The sequence below is a fragment of the Borostomias antarcticus genome (assembly GCF_949987555.1).
Source record: "Borostomias antarcticus genome assembly, chromosome: 8".
Classification (NCBI taxonomy): Eukaryota; Metazoa; Chordata; class Actinopteri; order Stomiiformes; family Stomiidae; genus Borostomias; species Borostomias antarcticus.
In genome coordinates, this window is record NC_140241.1 from 4,477,951 (window position 1) to 4,500,017 (window position 22,067).

The 22,067-nt window shown below is 42.7% G+C and overlaps 4 protein-coding genes across 7 annotated transcripts; 1 reads left to right on the top strand and 3 right to left on the bottom strand.

Moving 5' to 3' along the window:
- Window positions 1–2,686: 2,686 nt before the first annotated feature.
- lin37 (lin-37 DREAM MuvB core complex component) lies at window positions 2,687–6,198 on the bottom strand. Of its 2 annotated transcripts, none has more exons than XM_084441602.1 (10): window positions 6,144–6,198; window positions 5,697–5,758; window positions 5,439–5,514; window positions 5,282–5,332; window positions 5,154–5,183; window positions 4,973–5,058; window positions 4,696–4,856; window positions 3,908–4,039; window positions 3,754–3,827; window positions 2,687–3,622 (listed from the first exon to the last, which is right to left on the bottom strand). In XM_084441602.1, exons 2-10 carry the CDS (start codon window positions 5,728–5,730, stop codon window positions 3,535–3,537), a joined length of 732 nt encoding a protein of 243 aa, XP_084297728.1. In that variant the 5' UTR covers window positions 5,731–5,758; window positions 6,144–6,198; the 3' UTR covers window positions 2,687–3,534. The 2 variants fall into 2 exon arrangements, with proteins under 2 accessions (XP_084297728.1, XP_084297727.1); XM_084441601.1 differs by having other exon boundaries at window positions 5,685–5,758; window positions 6,144–6,153.
- A 1,015-nt stretch (window positions 6,199–7,213) lies between these two features.
- On the top strand, window positions 7,214–14,355 carry proser3 (proline and serine rich 3). Its single transcript, XM_084441595.1, has 11 exons — window positions 7,214–7,391; window positions 7,484–7,635; window positions 8,147–8,259; window positions 8,909–8,994; window positions 9,657–9,790; window positions 9,974–10,179; window positions 10,355–10,830; window positions 11,196–11,403; window positions 11,989–12,160; window positions 14,011–14,092; window positions 14,241–14,355. The coding sequence occupies exons 1-11, from the start codon at window positions 7,345–7,347 to the stop codon at window positions 14,278–14,280; spliced, it is 1,716 nt and encodes a 571-aa protein (XP_084297721.1). The 5' UTR covers window positions 7,214–7,344; the 3' UTR covers window positions 14,281–14,355.
- Window positions 14,356–14,687: 332 nt separating this feature from the next.
- On the bottom strand, window positions 14,688–15,829 carry hspb6 (heat shock protein, alpha-crystallin-related, b6; the record flags this gene model as incomplete). The annotated part of the gene is made up of 3 exons (XM_084441608.1): window positions 14,688–15,113; window positions 15,224–15,349; window positions 15,662–15,829. 3 exons carry the CDS (start codon window positions 15,827–15,829, stop codon window positions 14,946–14,948), a joined length of 462 nt encoding a protein of 153 aa, XP_084297734.1. The 3' UTR covers window positions 14,688–14,945.
- A 1,912-nt stretch (window positions 15,830–17,741) lies between these two features.
- On the bottom strand, window positions 17,742–19,822 carry psenen (presenilin enhancer, gamma-secretase subunit). 3 transcript variants are annotated; one of them, XM_084441603.1, is made up of 4 exons: window positions 19,692–19,822; window positions 18,772–18,884; window positions 18,433–18,537; window positions 17,742–18,324 (listed from the first exon to the last, which is right to left on the bottom strand). In XM_084441603.1, exons 1-4 carry the CDS (start codon window positions 19,745–19,747, stop codon window positions 18,185–18,187), a joined length of 414 nt encoding a protein of 137 aa, XP_084297729.1. In that variant the 5' UTR covers window positions 19,748–19,822; the 3' UTR covers window positions 17,742–18,184. The 3 variants fall into 3 exon arrangements, with proteins under 3 accessions (XP_084297729.1, XP_084297731.1, XP_084297730.1); XM_084441605.1 differs by having other exon boundaries at window positions 19,688–19,692; XM_084441604.1 differs by having other exon boundaries at window positions 17,743–18,324; window positions 19,606–19,702.
- Window positions 19,823–22,067: the final 2,245 nt, after the last annotated feature.

Below are 22,067 nucleotides of genomic sequence, written 5' to 3' on the forward strand. Positions count from 1 at the left end.
ATAATAGAATGAATGACTGCTGAGGGTGGCACGATTATTATTCAATATTTTTATAATACAATGCTTTTGCATTTGTGCAACACTAATGCAAACGGAGAGAGCTCAGAGTATTGAAAAGGAGTTTTCACATGTTGCGGTAGAAGTCCTCAAAGGGTATAGGCCTAAGATGTGATGTGAGATGTGTCAGCATGGCTTGGAGTGTACAGCTCAGCTCGACTCCCAACTGAAATCACACATGTGGTAATGAAAGCCGGCTCATTGAAGCCTTATGTTCCATAGGGGATGAAGAGGACTAAGTCACATAACTGAACCCTGTCAAAGAAAAACACAACATTGAAGACATTAAAATAAAGAAACATTCATAAGGAATATTAAGTTAGAATCTTTAATTTAACAGAAAAATACTATGATTAATACAAAATGAATTAATTTTCAAGCTATTGGCAGGGGGGGGGGCACTAGCACTTTAGGGGGTGGGCCAGGCCCACTAATTTCCTCCAACAGGGATTATTCTAGCTATATCTACAGTAAGGCCTGCCCATAGCAATGGCCATGACCCCTAAAGATCAGGCCTTCCTGATCAGCTTGTCCATCCTGTTAACCTCCGCTGCTTTGATACTGCTGCCCAGCACATAACCGTGAAGAAGATGGCACTGGCTACAACAGACTGGTAGAACATGTTGAGCTGTTGCATGTTGAACATGTTCTACACACATCAAATGACCTAAGCCTCCTCAGGAGATAGTCGACTCTGCCCCTTCTTGTAGATGGACTTGTTTCCTGCCCATTCCAGCCTGTTGTCCAGGTGCACCCCTGTATTGTATCACTGGACAATCTCAACATCAATCACCTGAATGGAAACTAGGGTCAGCGGAGTTTTCTTCCTCCTAAAGTCAACCACCAACTCCTTGGTCTTCCCCACGTTGAGCTGCAGGTGATTCTCCTCACACCATCCTCAAGGCTTTCGTATTCCTCCTCCTGTCCTCTTACACATCTTCATCATCATCATAATCATCATCATCATCACACAATGGCTCCGTCTGAAAACGTTTAAAAATTCCTTCCTTCCTTCCTCCCTGCCTCCCCTCCTTGCAACTAAAAATGGTGCTTGGCGAGCACAGATCTCCATCCATGGATGCATTTCTTGGCTCAGTGCACATGCATGTGTGCGTGAGCAGGACATGTTTTGTATTCCTGAATTTGTTAGGTCAAGAGCTTTATGCCAGTGTGTCTCTGTGACCTTCCCAAGATGAGATATGGCCATTTAACCCCTCACCCACATTAAGTAAAAAAAAAAAAAAAAAATGGAGGTGAATGGGTAGCAGTGTTTGGGCAGCTCTGTTGCGCCCCCCCTCGGGTTGCAGCCGCCGGTGGGTGGTTCGGTGCACCCCAAGCTCTCCCCCTGTACCCACCAGTCCAAACCCTGTGTCTCTAGCGCCCCCCACACAGGGAGCTTGCTTCGCTCAAAAGATTTTTTTAATTTGTGGATCCACCCTGTGATTCAGATCTGAGATCCAATTCTGATTCAGATGCAAAATTGAATGGGTTCTTCCTTGGCCCATGCTACACCCCTCCACCCTCCATCGGTCTGGTAGTTTTTACGTAATCCTGCTTACTAACACACACCATCACACAGGCCATTACACACACCACTGAAAACCCTGCGCTGTCGGTGGGGCAGAGGTCATGATCTCTAGGCATGTGGTCCTCAACACAGCTCATACTAATCCTGTCTTCATGATAGTAGGCTATGTTGAGAATGGGCTCCCTAAAGCTCTAACAGTGTTGCTAGATCAGAAGTCCTGCTTGTGTAGTTTACAAGAATAAAATGATATTTATTTCCTACTATACCTATTTCATCTATGATTCTTCTCCACCTTTGTTTAGTCTATGAGATGTGTATTTTATGTGTAGTATATTTTCTTAGTGATTGCCTAATAGGCCCACTCACTGCTTGCTACACCCAAATCTGCTGTGTTGTTTCCTGAACAATGGCAGAACCAACGAGGTCAGTTCCTGTCATAGGCGATTTTACCCTCCCAGAGTGAAGGGGTGCTAGTGCTAGCTTCGATAGCCTCTGGAGCACTTCTGCATTCGATTGCACCTGCTGCGGTGTCATTTCGAGTGGTAGCTTCTTCATTGCCAGTTTTTTTTTTTTTTTTTAATTTTTATGAAGAAGTGGTCAATTGTTTTTATTGCTGTTTGTGGGCAGGTTGGCTAGTTGTAGCTTGTTGAGCACTGAGCAGTAGGCTACAGTTAGAGTAGTTCAAACCGGAAATAGTTGAGGTCGACGGACGAGTTGTGCATTGGTGGATTATGACTATATATTTCTTTTAAAGGTAGCCTAGTTTAAGTAATAAATTTGATTCCAAACTAATGAATATAAACCTTTAAGCCATGCCAGCAAAACACACTTTTGATGACAATACAGGTTGTGCTGGATGAACCTTCCTGTACACCCAATGGGCCTTTGCACATAAGCATGTAGAAATTCTGAGTACTGTACATGATACACACTGGCAGGTATATTAAGGTTAGGGTTATAATTTATATATACAAGGCTGGATAAGAGCAGCCAAAAAGTCAGTTTCAGAATCTAGGTCACCATTCATACATAGAGTTCATTCATACACCATTCATACATACTGTAGTTCTTTACAAATAAAATCAAAAGAATTGCAGCAGACTTAAACACCGTCAGGTGGAGGGTGAACTGAATGGTGCTTTCACAAATAACTGTGCAGCAGCAGTCCTTGCAAACTATGGCATGATAGGCATGTGGTTGACATTAGTGATGGGGAAGGATGTGGCTCTGATCAGGATGTGAAATAGAAATGTGCTGTGCACAGAACAAATATGTGCTGTTCACATACAAGACTGGACACTTCTACCACCTGTTTTAGAAACCACAAGGCATAAATCTGGATTTTTCTTTATAGCTGGATTTTCTGTAGCTTTAATTTGAACTATTCTCGGTAGAAATGATGTGAACTAAAGCATTCCTTGTGATGGACAGAAGTCTATACTGTGTGAAACTACTGTGCTTAATATAATCACTGCATTTGTTGACAGAACCAAAATCTATCGAAAATAACACAAGACCACATTACACTGGATTCAAAACACTTCATAAAGTACAGCTACATCACACAACGGCTACGTCTGAAAACTGAAAATTCATCCTTCCTTTCTCTTTCCCCTCCTTGCGGTATTTTCTCATCTAAGATAGCTAGACATGTGGTCCTCTACACAGCTCATACCAATCATGCCATAGCATCAGTGGTTTTCCAAGATGGGGAAAAAGGAATTAAGTATTTTAAGAGAATTCAAACAGGACCAATGATCTTTAGACCTTCTTTGTGGTAGTCTGTTGCGAATATGGGCTCCCTAAAGCTGATAGTGTTGCAAGATCAGAAGTGCTGCTTCTGTAGTTTAAAAGGGGTGTCCTATGGTAGATCACTACTCCATTGGTGCCTCTCCTACGATCTTCCTGCTCTCTGATCTAGTGTGGGCGGGGCTGGTAAGAAATTCTCCTTAACGGTCGTACATCTCCTTCATCTCTTTGAGAATCTTGATGCTCTCGCTGTATCTCAGCTGGTTCTTGTTGGAGGATTCTTTCCATCTGAAACAGGTGCATTTTCAAATCTTAATGCAAGGGGGTTTTTATAGTGGATGTTATTCAGCTTGTCAAAAGAACCATACTAGTAACAGTACAACTAATTAGATTATTATATAATTGTATTTTGAGCTTACTTTTGTCTGATTTTTTTCCATCGCTCCATGTGGTTATATATGAGCGGACCTGACAGAGGTGCTGCATCCGTTAACTGTAGCAACAGAGAAATACAGATGAAAATAATTATTTAACGGACTGGATTGATGCATTTTCTTCTATGTGATACAGTACCTTGGTGGTAGTAGGCTTTTCTGTGGGTGGGATTCGCAGATTGACAGGCTCTCCTGAGGGGCTGATTGGACAGGAGATGGGAGAAGGTAGACGATACACATTCTGGCCCTTACCATTCAGCATGTCTGTAACCTGTCAAAATATTACATTGAAAATCATGATTACATTACAGCACACACAGCAACTTTCAGGGCCGCCGGTGGAAATTGTTCCCTGCATTTATCCCATCCCGGCTGTTCTCCTCCAGGGGCAGCCAGGAGCAGTGGGCAGCCATCGTTCATGATGCCTAGGGACCAAGTCCAAGTGCTCAGTCCAAGTCCTGGTCAGGGACTGGACTGAAGAGCATCTGTTCTTCTACATGTTTTTTGTATTGGGTTCTTTAGGAGGTAACCCTTGCAAACTTTGCACAGAATGACCCGGAGACCTTGTTGTGAGGGGACAGTACAAGGTACTGCGCCACTATGTCACACATGAGCAATTTTAGTGTCTCGCTCAAGGACACTTCGGCACACGCCGGGAGCTGGGATCGTACTGGGAACCTTGCAATCCACAGCCGGCCGCTCTACCTCCTGAGCTACGTAGATCAGTTTATTGCCATTGTAGTTTAAACTTTACACGTACTAGGAATTTGTTTATATCAATGGAGCATACAATAATGGAGACAACATTAAGAGACAAAAATTAGAAGAAAAATATCAGAACAGGTCATTTGGTTCCATAACATACAGTTGCTAATGATCCAAAAGCAGATCCATTCAATGTAATTGTCCTGTTGGTTATAACATCACCTCATCCTCTCCAATGCTGTGAGGGGGGCTAGGGGAAGCAGCTCTCTCTCTAACAGAGGGGTTGTTCCTCATCCAGGCACGGCAGATGGGGTACAGGGGAGTAATCGTGCTGAACTGGGCCAAGTCCACACTGCGATCAAACAGCTTGATAATATACGCGTCTGGCAGAGAGAAGGGGGGTGGGGGGGCAGTGAGTAATGGAGACGAGAGACTACAAAACTCGTGTGACTGTCTTAGTATGTTTGCAGAGTGCATCTTTCTGCAGAACCTGGTTTACTTTGCTTATGTTGGTTGGTCTCTGATAAGCCATCTTCCATTTCCTTCCGCTTCTTCCTTCTGTGTTGTGGAAACCTTGATGCTGGCCTATAAAAACAATGAAATGGAGCTTGTATTACAGGAGCTTGTAACATCCAGTCATAGTCAGGCCCGTGGGTTCCTAAAACTCATAAGAACCTTACCGCTTTCCAGCAGAAGATGGAGACAAATCCCTAGGACAAAAAAACATATTTAACCATTTTATACAAGCAAACAACCTGGGTAGTCCAATTTGAATCATAAGACAATCTAATCAAATAAACATCCATACTTGTTTAATGAGTCTGAAGCCATCTTCCCAGTATCATCCTCATTTTGCTCCCTGAAAAACAATGTCCAGTGAGCTCTGTTGGATAGTAACTAAGCAAGGGTGTGTTTGTGAAATATTAAAGAGCTTGGCTTATCGACTCCTTCCTATTATGACTAACCTCTCGCTGTCACTCTTCTCAACCAGTCCCTGTAGAACTGCATCCAGTCGGCTGCGAGCACCAGTCCCTTCTAAATCTGCAGGGAGAGTAGGAGACAACTGGATGTGAAATGTAGGGACGGATAACTACCTCATCTAAGGGAGGTCTATCTTAAATCCATTTAAACACTTAAATGCATGTGAATCAGGGGTAATCTCAGAGTTAATTATGTTTTCCCTCAAAGTAAGAGGGAAACGTGTAACTTACGTATAACGTTACCTGGTTTTTCCGTCTTGATCTTGACTTGATGCATGTTCGATTCAATTGGTAACCCTCCTACACTGAGAATGAGAGTTTAGACATCAATAGCTAAGGTTAACGTTACACTCTCGAGTCATAACAACAAGCTATTCGCATGACAAAGCTAGCTAGTCAGTCAACAGCCGAAGATTAAATACAGTCAACATGTAGCTAGTTAAGCTCGCTAGCTAAATTAGCCACCTACATAGTGACTGCTGAGACGAACTGTATCACTTCAGTAGCTAGCTAACGTTAGCTATTCTTTTTACTTCAGTCTCGGAATGGAAACCCAACGTTAGGCCCAGAAATCAGCAGTGAATTTTACCCCCAAAACATGGGTCGCTAATGTGTAACGTTGGCTAGCTACCAGCGGTAGAATATTTAAAATACTGCAAAATGTAGTCACCGAGAGGTTGGAAAGCTAACCTTATGTTTGGTGTTGTCGTTTGCTTTTCTACGAGCTTGTGGCGACTCCACCTAACGTTAGTTGTTGTTATCTAACTGATCCTTTCCTCTTTATTTACTATTTACTGATTGGGCCAAGGGGGGTTCACTACATGTTTCTTATTGGCTGATATTCACGTCGGTCACAATACGATCTCCGGATTGGTCAAAAACCAGTCGTAGTGAATTACGTCAATACGTAAACAAACTGAAAAGTTCTAAAAATCTTTCAATAAGTGGAGCGATAACCCAAGAGATTTGTTTGCTAGAACCATGTTTTGTACGCGAAGTTAGATTTGAATTGATTATGAAGGCCACATATTTAACTAGCGCTTTTAATGTCGTTGGATATATTGATATATGTTGATCCGATTGGTGCATTGGTTACTGACAACGATACCGAAGCCGGGCAATGTGGGTAATGTTAGCATTGGTTAACCTCTAACCTTAGTAGATAGCTAGCTAACTTAACGTCGTTTCTTTGTTGACCACATTGGTCCGATAATCAACCGGACTCAAACAACAACAACCTATGTTGTAAATTCATGGCACTGGTTCGGTTAACATGAAATCCAGGTGAGTAGCAGATAATATGGGGATGTCACTGTTGAAGTGAATTTCAGACTGATCCTTTTCAGAAACCAGACTGATCATCCCCTAACGTTATATGGCTATAGGTTAACATGCCTTTTCTTTTAGTACTAGTGCAGTGTTTACTAGGCAGAACCCCTTCATGCCAGATCCTCCTCTGGAAAAAGCACATTATAGCCCCTCTCGCACCAAGAAGCTTCCAAAGCAGCAGAGGAAAACGGCAAGTTACAAACTTGACATTGTTCAATCAGTGTCCAAAGTTGTATCCAGATATTTATTCAGTGGTGTTATGTTTGTTATCCTCGTCACACTTTCCTTCTCCAATGTTTGTCCTTGGTTTCATCAGGCACTGAGTCCTGTCCGACATACCCAGCCATCCAGCCCACCACCTCCCCAGACACACTCCCTCAGCCCAGAGGAACAGCGCTTCATTGGGGCAGCAAACCACTTTGTCCTCTGTCACCCTGCTGCCACAGAGGCCCATCCTAGTTTCTCAGAGTCCTGGCCTTCCACTGATCTCGGGTCCTCCCCAGCCAACACTACCCCCTCCCCTAAAACCGAAGCTCTGACAGAGGTTACAGCAGGGCAGTCCATGGTCTCTGGTGGACAAGCAGATCAACAGGATTCAGTGTTGGCAAAGTAAAGAACACTTCTCACATGCACAATGACGAAATAGCATTTGTGTATTTAATTCCATAACTAGACATCCCCCTCTGTGATTGCTCTCACAGGTACATCGAGCGCTTCCGCCATGGCCGACCACAGAGTAGAGAAGAGCGTCAGCAGACGGCTGCTGGAGTGGGTGAGAGGCAGCAGCCATTCTGGTGGCTATCAGCTTCACCATTACCCTCAAGTTCTACACCCACTCAATCCTCACATAAAGGTACATCATTTTGATTACTTGTTTGTAGCTAATTGAACATTCTGCTGGGTATGCAACAAATAGTAGGGATACACAATATATCGGCAATCATATCGGTATCAGCCGATGTTAGTCATTTTTTAATATATCGGTATCGGTCCGATGTGCAAAACAGGGCAGATGTGAACAGCCGATAATTATTTCTGTCTAGCTGCTGTTGTGTGTGTTGTTTTTGAGAGGAAACAATGTGGTAAATCTGATTTATCGGCTTTTCCAAATGTTTTGGAGATAGAGACAGTGCTTCCATGTGTTTTTCAGTATGTATGACATTTGATTATCATAGAAACTTTTCGTTCATTTCGTTTTTATACAGATCATATCGACATTGGTAAATATTGGTTATCGGCCATAACAGCAATGTTAATATCTGTTATCGGTATCGGCCAAAATGATCATATCGGTGCATCCCTAACAAATAGCCTTCAACGCGCTCCATCTTATTTTTTTCCCATTCTGGTTTTTATGTATACAGACTTCTCAACTCTGACAAACGACCACACAGGCACCACACTGAGCCCAGTCGGGCACTCTCGACGTGGCACAACCCTCTCTCCGTGTGGAGGTCTGCTCGATCTCAGTGCCAGGGTGAGTGTGGGAACAAAAAAGGACTTCACATAGCCTGTTTCTAACCTGTTGTCTCACTACACTGAACATGAAGTGTACTGCTAAGCCATACAATGAAGAGGACACGAAAGGCATACTATCAATCCCCTACATGTTGTACACAAGCCTCTTATTTAGGTTGAGGAATAGCATTCTTTTTGACCTTTTACGTTTTAAATTGGAAAATCAGTTGAGACATGTGGTCAGGGGATTCCACATATTCATGTACTGTTTTGGTAAAATATTCTTGTTGCTACGGGGTCTGATTGAATTGTATACACAGGCTTATGTAACGCTGCCAAAGTGCTCCAGAGCCAGATAGAATGGCTCTTCAAGCAGGCTGCAGCTGTGACTGATAAATATTTGCATACCAGCACTGCACCATCTCTGGGGTTCTATTTTGTCTTTCTTGAGACGCCTTTCCATTTATTATGCAACTGTGCCTAGTACATTTATGGTTCCTCCTAACTGATGATGGTAACACATGAATAGCAGATAGCTAATCTCAGTGGTATAAAGACAGACTTGCCCCAAACCAGAAGCAGCCTTATGTAGATCTAAAAGGCTTTTTTTGCAGCAGTATTTGATGCACTGACTCCCACTCCCCCTTTCCCCTCTCTGTGATTCCCAGGGCTTGTCTGACTCCTTCCACGGTGACCTTGGTGACCCCGAAATACTGCAGCTACAGGAGAAGGCCAGCAGACTGCTGCAGAGAAGGTAAGGGAACACACAGTGGCCCTCGTTTATCAAAGGAGCGCAGATCCGAGTGCAGAAATGAGGGAAGGACAGCGCCCATATGTGATCTCTCAAACATTTGTATGCCGCCAATCCCATCGTACGAATGATTGTGCATTGATAAATGTGGCGGATTCTTCTTCATCGTATGGGTAGGCTGGTTTCGTCCTCACCCCCCAGGCTCGGAGCCGAGGGCCTGTCCTTTTACCATTCAGAGCCAGGGTGAGGGGGTCACCCGGGCTATATATCCGAGCACACCTCCAGGGGCCACGTCAGGCCTTGCATTCCGTTGGGTGTCCGATATATATTCGATATATATATAGAATATAAATAATAATACTAATCAAACTTTATATTACCTTCCATACAGAAAATGTATTATTGTGACAATAAATTACAAAGTTATTAAGTTAAAATTACAAATTAGAACTTGGCGTGGAAATGACCGTACGCCCAGTTTTCTGTCCTACGACCGCTTAGTAAATGAGGGCCATTGTGTCTACGTTTGTGCCTTTTCTAAATGATTAAGTTAATGACGACTACATCTTTTTAGTGAATAATTCCGTCTTCGTAGAACTGAATATGTGAAAATAGTGGCACGATTAATTGTGTCCATATTTCTGCACAAACATTCTTAATTCCAGTGAGCACTCTCTCAGCAGTGGGTCTGTCCCTGTCAGCTCTGAGGGCCTCGGCTGCTCGGACCTCTCCTCTCCTGTCAGTGTAGATGAGCCGGTCCGCAGGCCGATGATTCCCAGCCTGATAGACTCAACCGCTGGTAAGACATGGATGGTGCATTTGTCTCTCTCTCTCTTTCTCACACACTCACACACATACCTCCTTTTTATTTCCCTAATTCTTATTTCTTAAGTCTTCAATTCTTATGTCTTATTTCTTCAAATCTTATTTCCTCCATTTTTAATGCGTATTTCCTCAAATTTGATCTTTGTCTCACCTGCAGTGAATCCAAAAACAGCTTCCCTTCATGCTGAGCCCATCCTTAAGCCTTCTGGCCCCTCTGCAAATTGTACACGGCCCGAGGAGGACATCCTGTTCCAGTGGCGCCTGAGGAGGAAGATGGAACAGGCCAGGCAGTGGCCCCCGTCACTGTCACAGCAGGGTCCCAGTTCTCACCAGTCTCAGTTAGTCAGCTGGCAGGCTCACAAGGTATTTACACCTGCAACGTATGCTGACATATTTAAAAATAAATAATAATATAATCCATATATAATCTATAATATATATATAATATATAATATGTATCCATAAATGGATAAATGGAATGGAAATATTCCAATCTGTAAGTGCAACTACTTATTTGAACATTTCATTTTACGCCCAGTGTGTCCTACCTGCCGAACCTTCGCGCAGAGTGACCCCCTCCTTCACCCCCGCGCCCCAGGAGACCAAGACTGCCCCCTCACCTTCCCTCCCCATCTCCAGCCCCACGGTCTCCAAACTCCCGTCTGATGCCCCTGTCCCAGCCCACACGCACCACCTCTGTGATATCCTGCCCTGCCCTGCCCGGCCATCCCCCCCACCTTCCCGCCGGAAGAGCCCCCACAGGTGGGAGGTGTCTGGGCCCAACGTTGCCCCCAGGCAGTCCTCAGCCCCGGCCAGTTCCACAGACACCACTCCAGAAGAGTACGCCGGTAAACGTGAGCCTCCACCGGCCTCGTCTGAGAGCACGGAGGAAGGATGGGTTGTTCACCAGAGGACAGCGGAGGGGAAGAACAAGGGGCCTCTCCAGAGGAAGCAGGTAGAGAAGACGGAGAGCCGGCCAGGGGCCTCCTACAGAAGGAAGAAGAAATCAACCAGGTGGGACTCAGGGCTACTATTTCTAAGATAAATGATAAATGGTAAATGGACTACACTTATATAGCGCTTTTCCACCTTAGCGGCACTCAAAGCGCTTTACAACGGCCTCTCATTCACCCATTCACACACACATTCACACACCAATGGCGGTAGCTGCCATGCAAGGTGCTAACCTGCTCATTGGGAGCAATTTGGGGTTAGGTGTCTTGCTCAAGGACACTTCGACATGTGGACAGTTGGAGCTGGGATTCGAACCACTGACCCTTCAATCACTGAACGACCCGCTCTACCAACTGAGCTACAGCCGCCCCAGACAGATGCACTGAGTGGCCCAGTCTGTATACTCAACTGGAATATCTCTGCAGGTGTCACGGTGGTGATGGGGACCATGCTGAGAGACCCATCTATGCAGACAGGAGCACAGCTACGGTCCACCACAGGAGAGGTCCAGACAGGGTCACGCCATGGAGCGAGGAGACCAGTAGAGATGCCGGTCAGCAGGGGTCAACCAGAGAGGGCCGGCCAGGAGACCGCGCACCACCACCCTCTCCTATTCACAGCGCCCTCGGACAGGTACATTCTGGGGAGGAGGAGCATTGCTGGTACTTTTATGTGACCAAGTTGAACTGGTTAAACTCCACTGATGGGTTTAAATACCGCCCACACACGCCATTGAATTGCTTGCTTTCTCTGTGGCGCAGCTGCCTAACGCGGTGTTTATGGGAGGTAACCATCTCCCATTAACACCGCTTCAGCCAGCTACGCCACTGAAAAGCTAGTGATTCAATGCCAGTATAACTCACTCCTTAGTATATATATTTATACTAAGGAGTGAGTTTGTTTTTATATTCTCATGTGTTATGTTACCCTTCTGACCCATCCCTCCATGTATTTCATTGAACTAAAAGTATGTCAGAGCAGGATGAAGGATCACCCGAGTAAAAGATCTCATCAAAAATGTCCCCTCGGGGGTAAATTAACTATCTATCTATCTATCTATCTATCTATCTATCTATCTATCTATCTATCTATCTATCTATCTATCTAGTGTCTATCTATCTATCTATCTATCTAATCTATCTATCTATCTATCTATCTATCTATCTAACTATCTACGGTGTCTGTCTATCTATCTAATCAATCATATCACCTTGGCAGGTGATATCAGGGGTACTGTTCCCTACTCCGGATTCACCCCCAGCTCCCAGGACCCCCGTCTCCTCAGACTCCTCGCGGTACACCCCTCCAGTACCCCCACAATCCCCTGCTCCCCCAGCCAGTGTACGGCAGCCCACAGAGGTCATTTCTCAGCTGCTACAAGCGGCTATAGGTGAGGATGGCACAGCAGAGACATTTGACGTTTACTATCTGGGGTGGATATTTTGTTGTCTGTATAGAAATAGTCCTCAGTTATAGGCTCCAGTAGGTCAAAGCCTAAAGCCCCTAGACCTTTTTATTTGCAGGGCAGAACTTTGTTTTGAATGCCCAATTAATATCAGTACTGTACGTACAGTATATGGGTTAAGTTTGAGATATGAGTGAGACAATTATAAATTTGCCTAAACCTCTAGACATTTAGTATATTCCGTACCGTATATGCACACTTGGTATAATGACAACACTGTCCTGTGTTGTAGACATGCAATTACAATGTAGGACCAGTGCCAATAGACCCTAACACGCTGTATACTGTTACAGCTTGATACTGGGAAGCTTATTGTGTCTTGGACATTTGTCTTTTTACCTTTGTACAATGAACATTTCATCGTGTGTACTAGTATTGCCTAGCATAGATTTGTGGGGAGATAACTTAAAGTTGCACTGAAATTAAAAAGCATTCTGTCCCATTTTGGTTCACATAATTGGTCAGTGTTCACCTATTCAACGATGTATGCCAAAAAAAATTACTAAATTCTACTTTTGTTGTAATCTTATATCAAAGTATATAATTTCTTACTTCCTGTAAAACGGTAGGTCACGTGCAATGACGACAACAGGTACCGTAGATTTTAGGCCAATAATCTCACGATATCCACCCGTCAATCAACGCTATCCTTCTATCGAATCTGTCTAAAGTTATTAAAACCCGTCCACTTGTCAATGTTCCAATCAAATTCCTCTAAACATATGTCCCACCCTCATAGCTTGTTTGCGTCGGAAATACGTCAAACTACAGAAGTTAGATGATCTCAAATGTCTGTTTCAGTGTGACTTTAACTATCTTGTTGTTGAGTATCTTGTTCCTCCCACAGGAAGTTTTGACATAAACACTGTGACATGTTTTTGATGATTGGAAATGTTGTCCAGTTGCTAATATTGGATTGAGTGTAAAGCTGTTAAAACTGCAGTATCTTACTTATGCGCTATGAGCCTGCAGCGAGCTTGCTATAAGCCAGGGAGCAAGGGAGAATCCCATCTGCCATGGTAAATGCAGTCTGCTTCACAATCACAGTTTAGGGGTATGGGTATGCCCACACTCATAAGGCCATAGAAAAATGGATTTCAGCATGCATGCACACTTTGAACCAGATGTGGCCACACCTCCACGTGAGGAGGCACCCTCAGTTTCAGGCTTTTATTTTTTATATATTTTTTATGCCACACAAAATAATAATTTGATGATGATTGCTGTAGCAGAGCTAAACAGAAATCTAAAAGGATGCGGTTTTCACAGAGGAGCTTAAAGGAACATACCGGTCTAAATATGATTTGATCTCCTAAAACTAGTCACCCAACGTATATCACATTACCACAATCCATTTTCCGAAGTAAAGCTCACATTAAAAGATATTTGCATTTTCGCGTTTCAAAAGTTGACCGTTAAACTTCTGAAATGTAAGTAAAATGCAAATATCTTTTAATGTGAGCTTTGCTTCAGAAAATGGATTGTGGTAATGTGATACTGTATACGTTGGGTGACTAGTTTAAGGAGATCAAATCATATTAAGACCGGGACTTGTCCCTCTCGATTTATCATACTGTAGCAATATAATATAATACAGCAATATTTAATTAAATATTGCTATAATGCTACAGTATGATCAATCAAGAGGGATAACTGATTGAGTGACAGAAGTTAAATACTACAGCTTTAAAATGTTTAAAATCTTACATACTGCATCTTTAATGCTTCTGTATTTCTCATTACCCTCTCTCCATTCCTCCTTTTTTACTATAAAGATTCAGATGAGACGGAGTTTGAGGACGACCCCTTACTACAAGTCCTACGGAAGCAGAGGAAATGGGTGAAAGAACAAATTAGGTAAGGAGTTGAGGTGACTCACCTACAGCAAGGCAACATACTGCATACATGGGCCTACTGTAGTCAAACATATCTATTTGTTTCTAATGATAAACATGGCATAGCAACCTTGAAGAAGCTCTAAAAGTGGGATCATTCTCTCTCTCAGTGAGGTGGATGCCATGTTGGATGAATTCGAAGAGGAGTGATGGCTGGTGGTGAGGAAAAAAACACCTGCAGCAAAAACTTTTTCTTTATTTGTACTGAAATCTACAGAATAGTGCATTTATGTTTTGGTAACAAATATTTATACAATAAATAATTATTAAATATACACCAACCTTACTGTTATTTGTGAGCATACTTTATACACCAACCTCATACTGTTGTTTGTGAGCATACTTAATCATGTTAAACACTGATAGTTATAGTGTATAGCATTATTCCAAACTTCACACTGATATATTGTTTGTATATGTATGTATGTATGTATGTATGTATGTATATATATATATATATATATATATATATATATATATATAAACATAAATTGTGTATATTTTAAACATTTTACAATGGTTGTTTGTATAAAACATTCTAATTGATGATGAGTAATTGTTATTCTGCAGGACGAAGGCTATTTTAGAAGTAATCCACCCTGTATGTGTGTTCAAAGTTCAGAGAGCGCAGCCAGGAAATATGAGAATGGTGCCAGGATTCAGCTAATGTTGTTTTGGCACATGCCTCAGTGTCTTAGTGAGTGTTTGTTGATAAGTGGTGGAAACTGGAGTGTGTTTTTGCACCTATTTGTTAATGTCTGTCGGTTTATATAGCTGTGTGTGTGTGTGTGTGTGTGTGTGTGTGTGTGTGTGTGTTACTGTTCCAAATGAGCCCGGGGTCTGGGGTGCTCGCCCTGCAGTAGGGGAGCAGATATGATCAGAATGCCGTCAGGAGAGACTGCAGACTGTAGGGCCATAGTATCCACTTCCTCTGGGATCCTGTAGCGCCGGTTGAACTGTCGTGTTACCATGCCAGCCCCATCCTTCACAAACAGACCAAGGAACTCTTTAGAGGAATACACATTTTTGTATTTCGTCATACAGATATGGATTATAAACAGTGAACAACTCGGCACAGACATAGATACAATACCTTTTTTTTTTCTTCATGCTTTCCCTGCACCTCCACAAAGTGTCCTATCACCTTGACCATGAGCTCCTCTGGGTTGAAGTGCTTCACGTCCACCTGAACGGTGAATCCACTGTGGTCACAATTCACCTGTCAACAAACAATACATTATTTCGCATTATTTCACATTAAAATGCAGCAGTCTGTTTCTTACGGCTATTTTCTCCATCTTTCCACACTTTACTTGACGCTATGTGCGCATGAGAGAATTTATCTATAGGCCTATATAGAAATCCTCTGTTATAGCCTACACATATAAGTTATCTTGCTTGTGTTATTCCAATCGAAATGCGGCAATTTTCTTTTTATCTCGTATTTAGGCCAGCCCAGTTCTTTTGAGTCCAGCTGAGCCTATAGTCCAACTTCGAAAGCCCACAGGAATTTAGTAAGTGAATTAATTACCTGCGCAGAGCCGGTATTAGTCTCCGAAATGAGCGAAGTCGCCCAAGAATACGGCCCAAAGGTTCGATTCAACCCAAAGGTTCCGTTCAACCGGTGAATGAGCGGTGGTACGACCCTCTCACATGGGATACCGCTTGCAGGTAGAGTAGACGGCAGATAGAAATCCATTTTTACGCCTGAGGGAAAATGACACTTAATTGTCAGACCAATTTCGGACCTGCTTTTCAAACGTAGGCTATAGAGGCTTTAAATGATTTCATTCATAATAGTCTTGAATAGGCTATGCACAATATAGTTTTCTAGGAATAAACTACAGTCGTAGAGACGGCTTACTGTTCCCTCCAGTCAAATTACTCTGATGGGAGTCACACCAAACTATTGCAACTCCAAATAAGTTGATGTTTACCTAACGAGATGCCTGCAATTCTTATTAAATCCTGTCTGCCAAGAGATCATTGCTGCGTCTGTGCTTGCCTCTGTCATGCCCCTTTATTATAGCCGTGGCGTTACATAGAAAGTCGGGAACTATCAATTACACATATCACAGATAATAATAATAATAATAAATGTGTTCTTATGTAATGCCAGACTATAGGCTATTGTCTGTTGTTCTAACAGATTGGGTCCTATGGTTTGTCTGACTGCAACTGTCCAAAAATAAGTTCAAAGACTATCCGCCCCACGTGCGCTCCCCAGAACATCGGATGCACGTGCCAGGACACGTGTAATAATAATGCAATTAAATTATAAACTCTTACGTTACATCCATACGCACTAAATGTTTCAAATAGGCACTGGATGTTATTATTGCAGCACATATTCCCCATACATTTAACTTTAGATTAGCTATACCCCCTAAATCAGTTTGGGATTAACAGCAATAAATAAACTATTTAATAAATGGCAACACACAGTAGCACATTAAGTATTTTAAACCTTCACTATTTGATCTACAAATACCTTTTATGTCGTTCTGGTGGGCTACAATTAGGCCTATAATTTATTACTTTTGGCAAGTCACTCCAAATCACTTTGTCCTGGAGAGGACTCAATAGACCATATCAGTGATTTTAACATTGGGCCATCATGTTCTTCATAATGTGCTTCCGAGGTTTGTATCTCATAGAAGACTCAAGGTAAAGTGTTGTTGGAAACGTGTCCTTTCTGCCTGTGGCGTCTGTCAGTTGTCTAGGGTATGTCATTCAAGTGTCTAAAAATGGCACCAACCATGATCCCCGGGAGTGGAGCCAGACAGAGGCACGTTTCACAATAGATGCCTAATGGCCAAATGCACTTAGGACTAATACAGCAATCATACTTCAGTGGTTTGATCACATGGATTGAAACAGCTATTGGAGCTGTGGTGAGTTTCACTCTTCACTGATCACTAATCCACCTGCAGGTTTAGGTTGGGTGTCAAATTCTATATTCAATAATCTTCTAGTCACTGAAACCAAAACACTAAGATCTTTTAATGCAAGGCTTTGCAGGAAGTGCAACAGATGTCACTCAAGAAGGCACAATGGCAATTATTTGAAACTTGCCATGTCTTCTGAGCGCTCACTGGGTGTTGAGCCAAGCCCCCCCCTTGTCTTGCACCCTCAACAGTCTGAGCAATCTTCTGCACATTTCTGAACTTTACTGTATCTCCTGGCATCATGAAGAGCATTCTGCAGTTGGCTACATCTGCTGCCCACTTGTGACGTGGAGTAAATGGAGCCTTTTACATGTACAGCATCATACAGTTCCTTATCTCCCATATCTTATACATATACTTAATGTTATGCATTTCTTGTTTTACTTCTTCTTCTGCAGTGTTACACACACTCTATCAATCACTGATCTCTATAATAAACACCAATAAACAGTTTCACAATAATGCTCATGTTAATGCATAATAAACAATCATAGGATACTTCCACATGGCACAACACACTAACATTAAAGATGGAGGCCTGATTATTGGCAAATTATCATGAATGCTCAAAGCTGCTTCAGTCACAAAACAAATAACCCACAAATTATATACATAGTCCACTTTGGATATTGTTGTTATCCAAACATATGTGCACGCACCACTGTCAAATATTACCTAATTTCTGGGTCCATGTACAATACATCATGTATTTCTAAATATTTTTTATTTATTAGCAAGAATAAAGACACTTCTCATATCATTCAGAAAAGTTAATTGATGTACAATTTATTTGTCATACAAAAGTGTAACTTTTACAACCTTACATCCACATGGAAACATTTTGAAACCATACTAATTATGCCTATACAACATTTTGAGAAAAGGTGCAGTAATAACTGAAGCCCAGGAAATGACTAAGTTTACACTATTCATTGAATCTATGCTAATTCTGCCGATCAATACTGCCGCAGTAAAATTGAGTACAGTAGCCAGACATACAGTATTAGTATTTTTTGTCTAATGAGAAGAATAGTTCTACATGGGACATGTTTTGGTGGTTATGTGGACCATCAGTGATTCTCGATGTGTGTTCTGCTGTATGCTTCTCAGGGGATGCCCAGTGGAATTGTGAAGGAAAGGTAATCTGCCACTTCCCCCCACTGTGCTCTGAAGCGTTGGAATATAGTTATCCATGTGGTGAGCACTGCCACCCATAGTAGCAATCCCAACCCTGATCGTTTGACGTCTGGAAAATAATAATAAACAAATTCAACATCAGTCATGTTATCATCGCAACCAGAAACATAATCAACTCATAAGAATTAAAGAACACTTCTTTGCTGCCTGTACTTACATGTTTTGATCTGGAGTTGTTCAGTGTATGTTGGCTTCAAAAAGGCCTCTTGGAAAAACCACACCACATTCACAAACCACAGGAACGGAAGGAAGGCAAACCCTCCTGAGAAAAACAAAACGTGATAATAAAGAATACAGAATAGAGGAAGGCATTGAATACATGGCTCTTTGCATCACTTATGACTTTAGGGTTAGACTTAGGGTAAGAATACCACTAGAACCGTAAATATAGAAATTTTACTCTAGGCTGGACTTTGAGAAATCCTCTGATCATGCAGTAATAATAGACATGTGGGTGTTACTCTTATGGCTCCTACACTTATGTCTCCAGTTTTACCTAGGTAATATTTCCTGCATAGGGTGAGTTTCTCTTCATTGGGCAGACGTTCTAGATTCATGATGTCCTGTAATTTTCCTCTCTGTGCAGTTTTGACTGCTTCTCTGCAACACCTGAAAGTATAACAGGAATAAACGTAAGTAACAATCGCAATATTCATAAATATGTTCTCCATGTATGGAGGTGGACAAGTGTGCATTTCAGGGAAAACGGTAGCCAGAGCCATTTTCTTTAGGACTGCCTCGGTTGTGCTTAGATGGGATACAGCTATGTCTGGTGTCGAAGAATGGTAACAGCTAGTTCCCATAAATGCAGAGGCCATTTAGAGTTATGTTTAGGGTTACGTTAAGGTTAGGGTAAATGTAGGGCTTGGGTATAGGGTTGGGGTTTAGGGTTTGACCGGTCTCTGCATTAATGGGAACTAGCCTTCTACACAGGCCGTTGCTGTACCCCAGCTAGCCACACCTGCCTCGGGTCATTGGCCTTGAGGCAAACCATATACGACACGGCCACCTATAGGAAAAACATGATACACGCAGACTGCATCAGCTCAGTTAGCTTGATTGTCGGCATCTCGACAAACAAAACCGAATTTATGTCGCATACCAGTTAGTCTTATATTGAATAAATTTGACATTTAGCACAATTATTAAGAGCAAACGTAGTGGAGCCAGGCCATTCACTGGTCGCAGCTAACTAGGTTAACGTTAGCTAGCTAGTTTAGCTAGCCTACGCCTATTCTGGTCTCTACCATTTCTAATGATTCATCCTGCGTTAGACAACGTTATATATAATACATAAGGAGCATTTGACAAGATGTACAAGAGATTTTACCTAATATATGGAAGTTTAAATGCGTCTGTTCTGTGTGGCGTTCACGACGTTGCATTTAACAAAGCAAAACAAAAGCTTTTACCTACTTGTTCCACTTCCTGTACGTGCCACCTCGTGACGTCTCCCAACCAGGACCCAACATGGAACCTTGTTTTGGGGTACTGGGCCATCCCGCGGGGACTGGTTTGTTTCATTTTATTTCGGTACGGGACAAAAACGGCGGTGGTCTTCAAGGTCGAGCCGCCTCTTCTAGTCCGAAACACTCGTTTTTGAAGTTAGAGAGGGATTTATAAAATCTGTTTTTGAGAGTTAATTGACATCCTTCATTGAGGGTGTAGCCTACATTTACACAAATCACTACCGGCAATAGTATATTTATCTTGATATGAACCTCACTTCACTTCCAGTGTTTTTACTTATCTAATGGCAAAGTGAAACATTTTGAGGTATGCACAGGTACACTACACGCACACGACTACCGAAATGTACTGGAGCAATAGCGCTCTGACCATTCACAAAATTGTAAAAAATTACACCTGGAGAGTGGACTGGGATTTGTAGTTCACTAGTTCGTTCTCAAGAGCATGTTTTTTCCGGATATAGGGTGGTTAGTTTACTATTTACACAATATTGAGTAATATATGACGTATATTAATTTACCATATTCACAATATTGATATCACACCGACGAGTTATAATTTAGATGTAGCATTGCATGTAACGTTGTCAAGTCAGTGTCTGAAAGACTCGCTTTCCCAGCAGTATCGCGGTGCCCCCCTCCCTATCTCGCGCCTTCCCTCTCGTCTATCCTCAAGTTGCCATCGGTGTTGTTGTTGAAGCTATGATGGCGGCAGCGGGATGCGGATCAGCAACCGCGGCTGCCACGGGAGGCCAAGGTGGTACTGCTGCGCCCCGGGGTCGCTTTCCCGGTCGGCCGTGGTCGTCTCGCAGCCGTCTGCGCTCTGAGAAGCGCTGGCAGTTGGGCCGATCCGCAGATGATGCGACCACCGGAGGCCCACGGCCCACTAGCCTGGTCCTGGCGTTAAACGAGGACCAGTCTCACTTGCGCTTACTCGGGATACAGGCGAACCACAAGAGCCTTGGTCAGGCTGGATACAGCTCGAGTGGGAGTGAAGAGGTGAGATCCCAAATCTCTCCCGGAGTTAGTATATTTTTTTTACTTTTTGTTTTCTTACATTCTCATAACCCTTTATGCGATCCGTTGGTGTGCAAGAGTGTAACGTTAACATTAGGTGGCTTGCAACGTTAGACCTGCTCACGTTAGCTAGGATGGCTAAGTTAGCTAGCTAGCTACGATCGGAAGAACTGTCAACATTGCTCCAGGGAGGTCAGGATACGTCTAGTTGCTGGAAGGGGACATGTACATGTTACACAGCATTAGCTACACATGCAAAATGTCTTGTCACGTTTTCAGTTTATACTTTTATTTTCTAAAAGGTACGGCTTTCTTAGTTGCATGTAACGTTAGATCGAGTTTTGAAATCCATACGTTACATCCAGATTACTATAATTATGAGGACGTTTCCCTCTTAAACAAAATTGTTAACATTGAAAGTGATTTTTATCTCCAGGGAATAGTCTTACCCGATCCCTATAAACCTAGCTAGCTAGCAAGCTAGCTAACAAAGAAGGGGAAGGCAAGCTAACAACTAGCTAGCTAATGCTATCGTTACAACTGTGCTTGCGCTCTGGCAACGCGTTTTCTGCAACATCTGTCTTGCTCTGGCCACTATGTGTTAAGTGGGATTTGATATGCTAGCAGACACTTAACGTTAGCTAACTAACTTGATACAGTTCACTGATAGATGAAACATGTCAGCTGTTTAAGTAAATTGAATAGCTACTACTAGTTTGCTAGGCTAACGTTACCTAGCTAAAGTTGGGGGGAGGGGTCTGTGTACTACTAGTCTTGATAGGCTAGTACCTAGCTAGCTAAAGTTGGGGGGGATGGGTCTGTGTTGCTTAACGTTAGTTATCAGTCAACTAACTAACATCCGTGTGGTAACTCACTGTTGGCTAGGTGCTAAGTTAACTACTGCTTGTGAGGTCGGTGTTAATGCAAAAATACGCAAGCTTGATTATTGAACTGCGGTTGCTTTTTTGGCGCAGTCCCATTCTGGGAGGCGGTAGGCACTAGGCAGGCAGCAGATGTGCAGCACCAGTGTTCCTCCTCATCGCCACAGTTCCCACCGTGGCTGCAACTACCTTGCTAGCTGTGTACTTGGTGACCTAGGAACCTGGCTACAGCAGTGTTTATTTTTTTGTTTCCTAGTAGTTTGACCAAAATCATTTTAATTGGTTCAACGGGATGATGAGAGTTTGTGAAAGATGTTTGTTGATGCTTGATGATTGGCGCTAATGACTAGTAATGACCATTGAGACTCGGGGTCACTGCTCTTCATATTCAGATCAGTGTATTGCCATGGTAGTTTACACATGCT

What these genes read in the sequence shown, in the direction of transcription:
- proser3 (XM_084441595.1), top strand. Translation starts at nt 7,345, where the DNA reads ATGGTCTCTGGTGGACAAGCAGATCAACAGGATTCAGTGTTGGCAAA. An exon ending in AGGAAGAAGAAATCAACCAG is followed by an intron (nt 10,831 to 11,195) that starts GTGGGACTCAGG and finishes ATATCTCTGCAG; the next exon opens with GTGTCACGGTGGTGATGGGG. An exon ending in GCTGCTACAAGCGGCTATAG is followed by an intron (nt 12,161 to 14,010) that starts GTGAGGATGGCA and finishes TTTACTATAAAG; the next exon opens with ATTCAGATGAGACGGAGTTT.
- psenen (XM_084441603.1), bottom strand. Translation starts at nt 19,747, where the DNA reads ATGTTGGGTCCTGGTTGGGAGACGTCACGAGGTGGCACGTACAGGAAG. An exon ending in ACGTACAGGAAGTGGAACAA is followed by an intron (nt 18,885 to 19,691) that starts GTAGGTAAAAGC and finishes TTATACTTTCAG; the next exon opens with GTGTTGCAGAGAAGCAGTCA. An exon ending in ACAACTCCAGATCAAAACAT is followed by an intron (nt 18,325 to 18,432) that starts GTAAGTACAGGC and finishes ATTATTTTCCAG; the next exon opens with ACGTCAAACGATCAGGGTTG.
- lin37 (XM_084441601.1), bottom strand. Translation starts at nt 5,730, where the DNA reads ATGCATCAAGTCAAGATCAAGACGGAAAAACCAGGTAACGTTATAC. An exon ending in AAAACCAGGTAACGTTATAC is followed by an intron (nt 5,515 to 5,684) that starts GTAAGTTACACG and finishes CTCTCCCTGCAG; the next exon opens with ATTTAGAAGGGACTGGTGCT. An exon ending in TGGAAAAAAATCAGACAAAA is followed by an intron (nt 3,623 to 3,753) that starts GTAAGCTCAAAA and finishes CACCTGTTTCAG; the next exon opens with ATGGAAAGAATCCTCCAACA.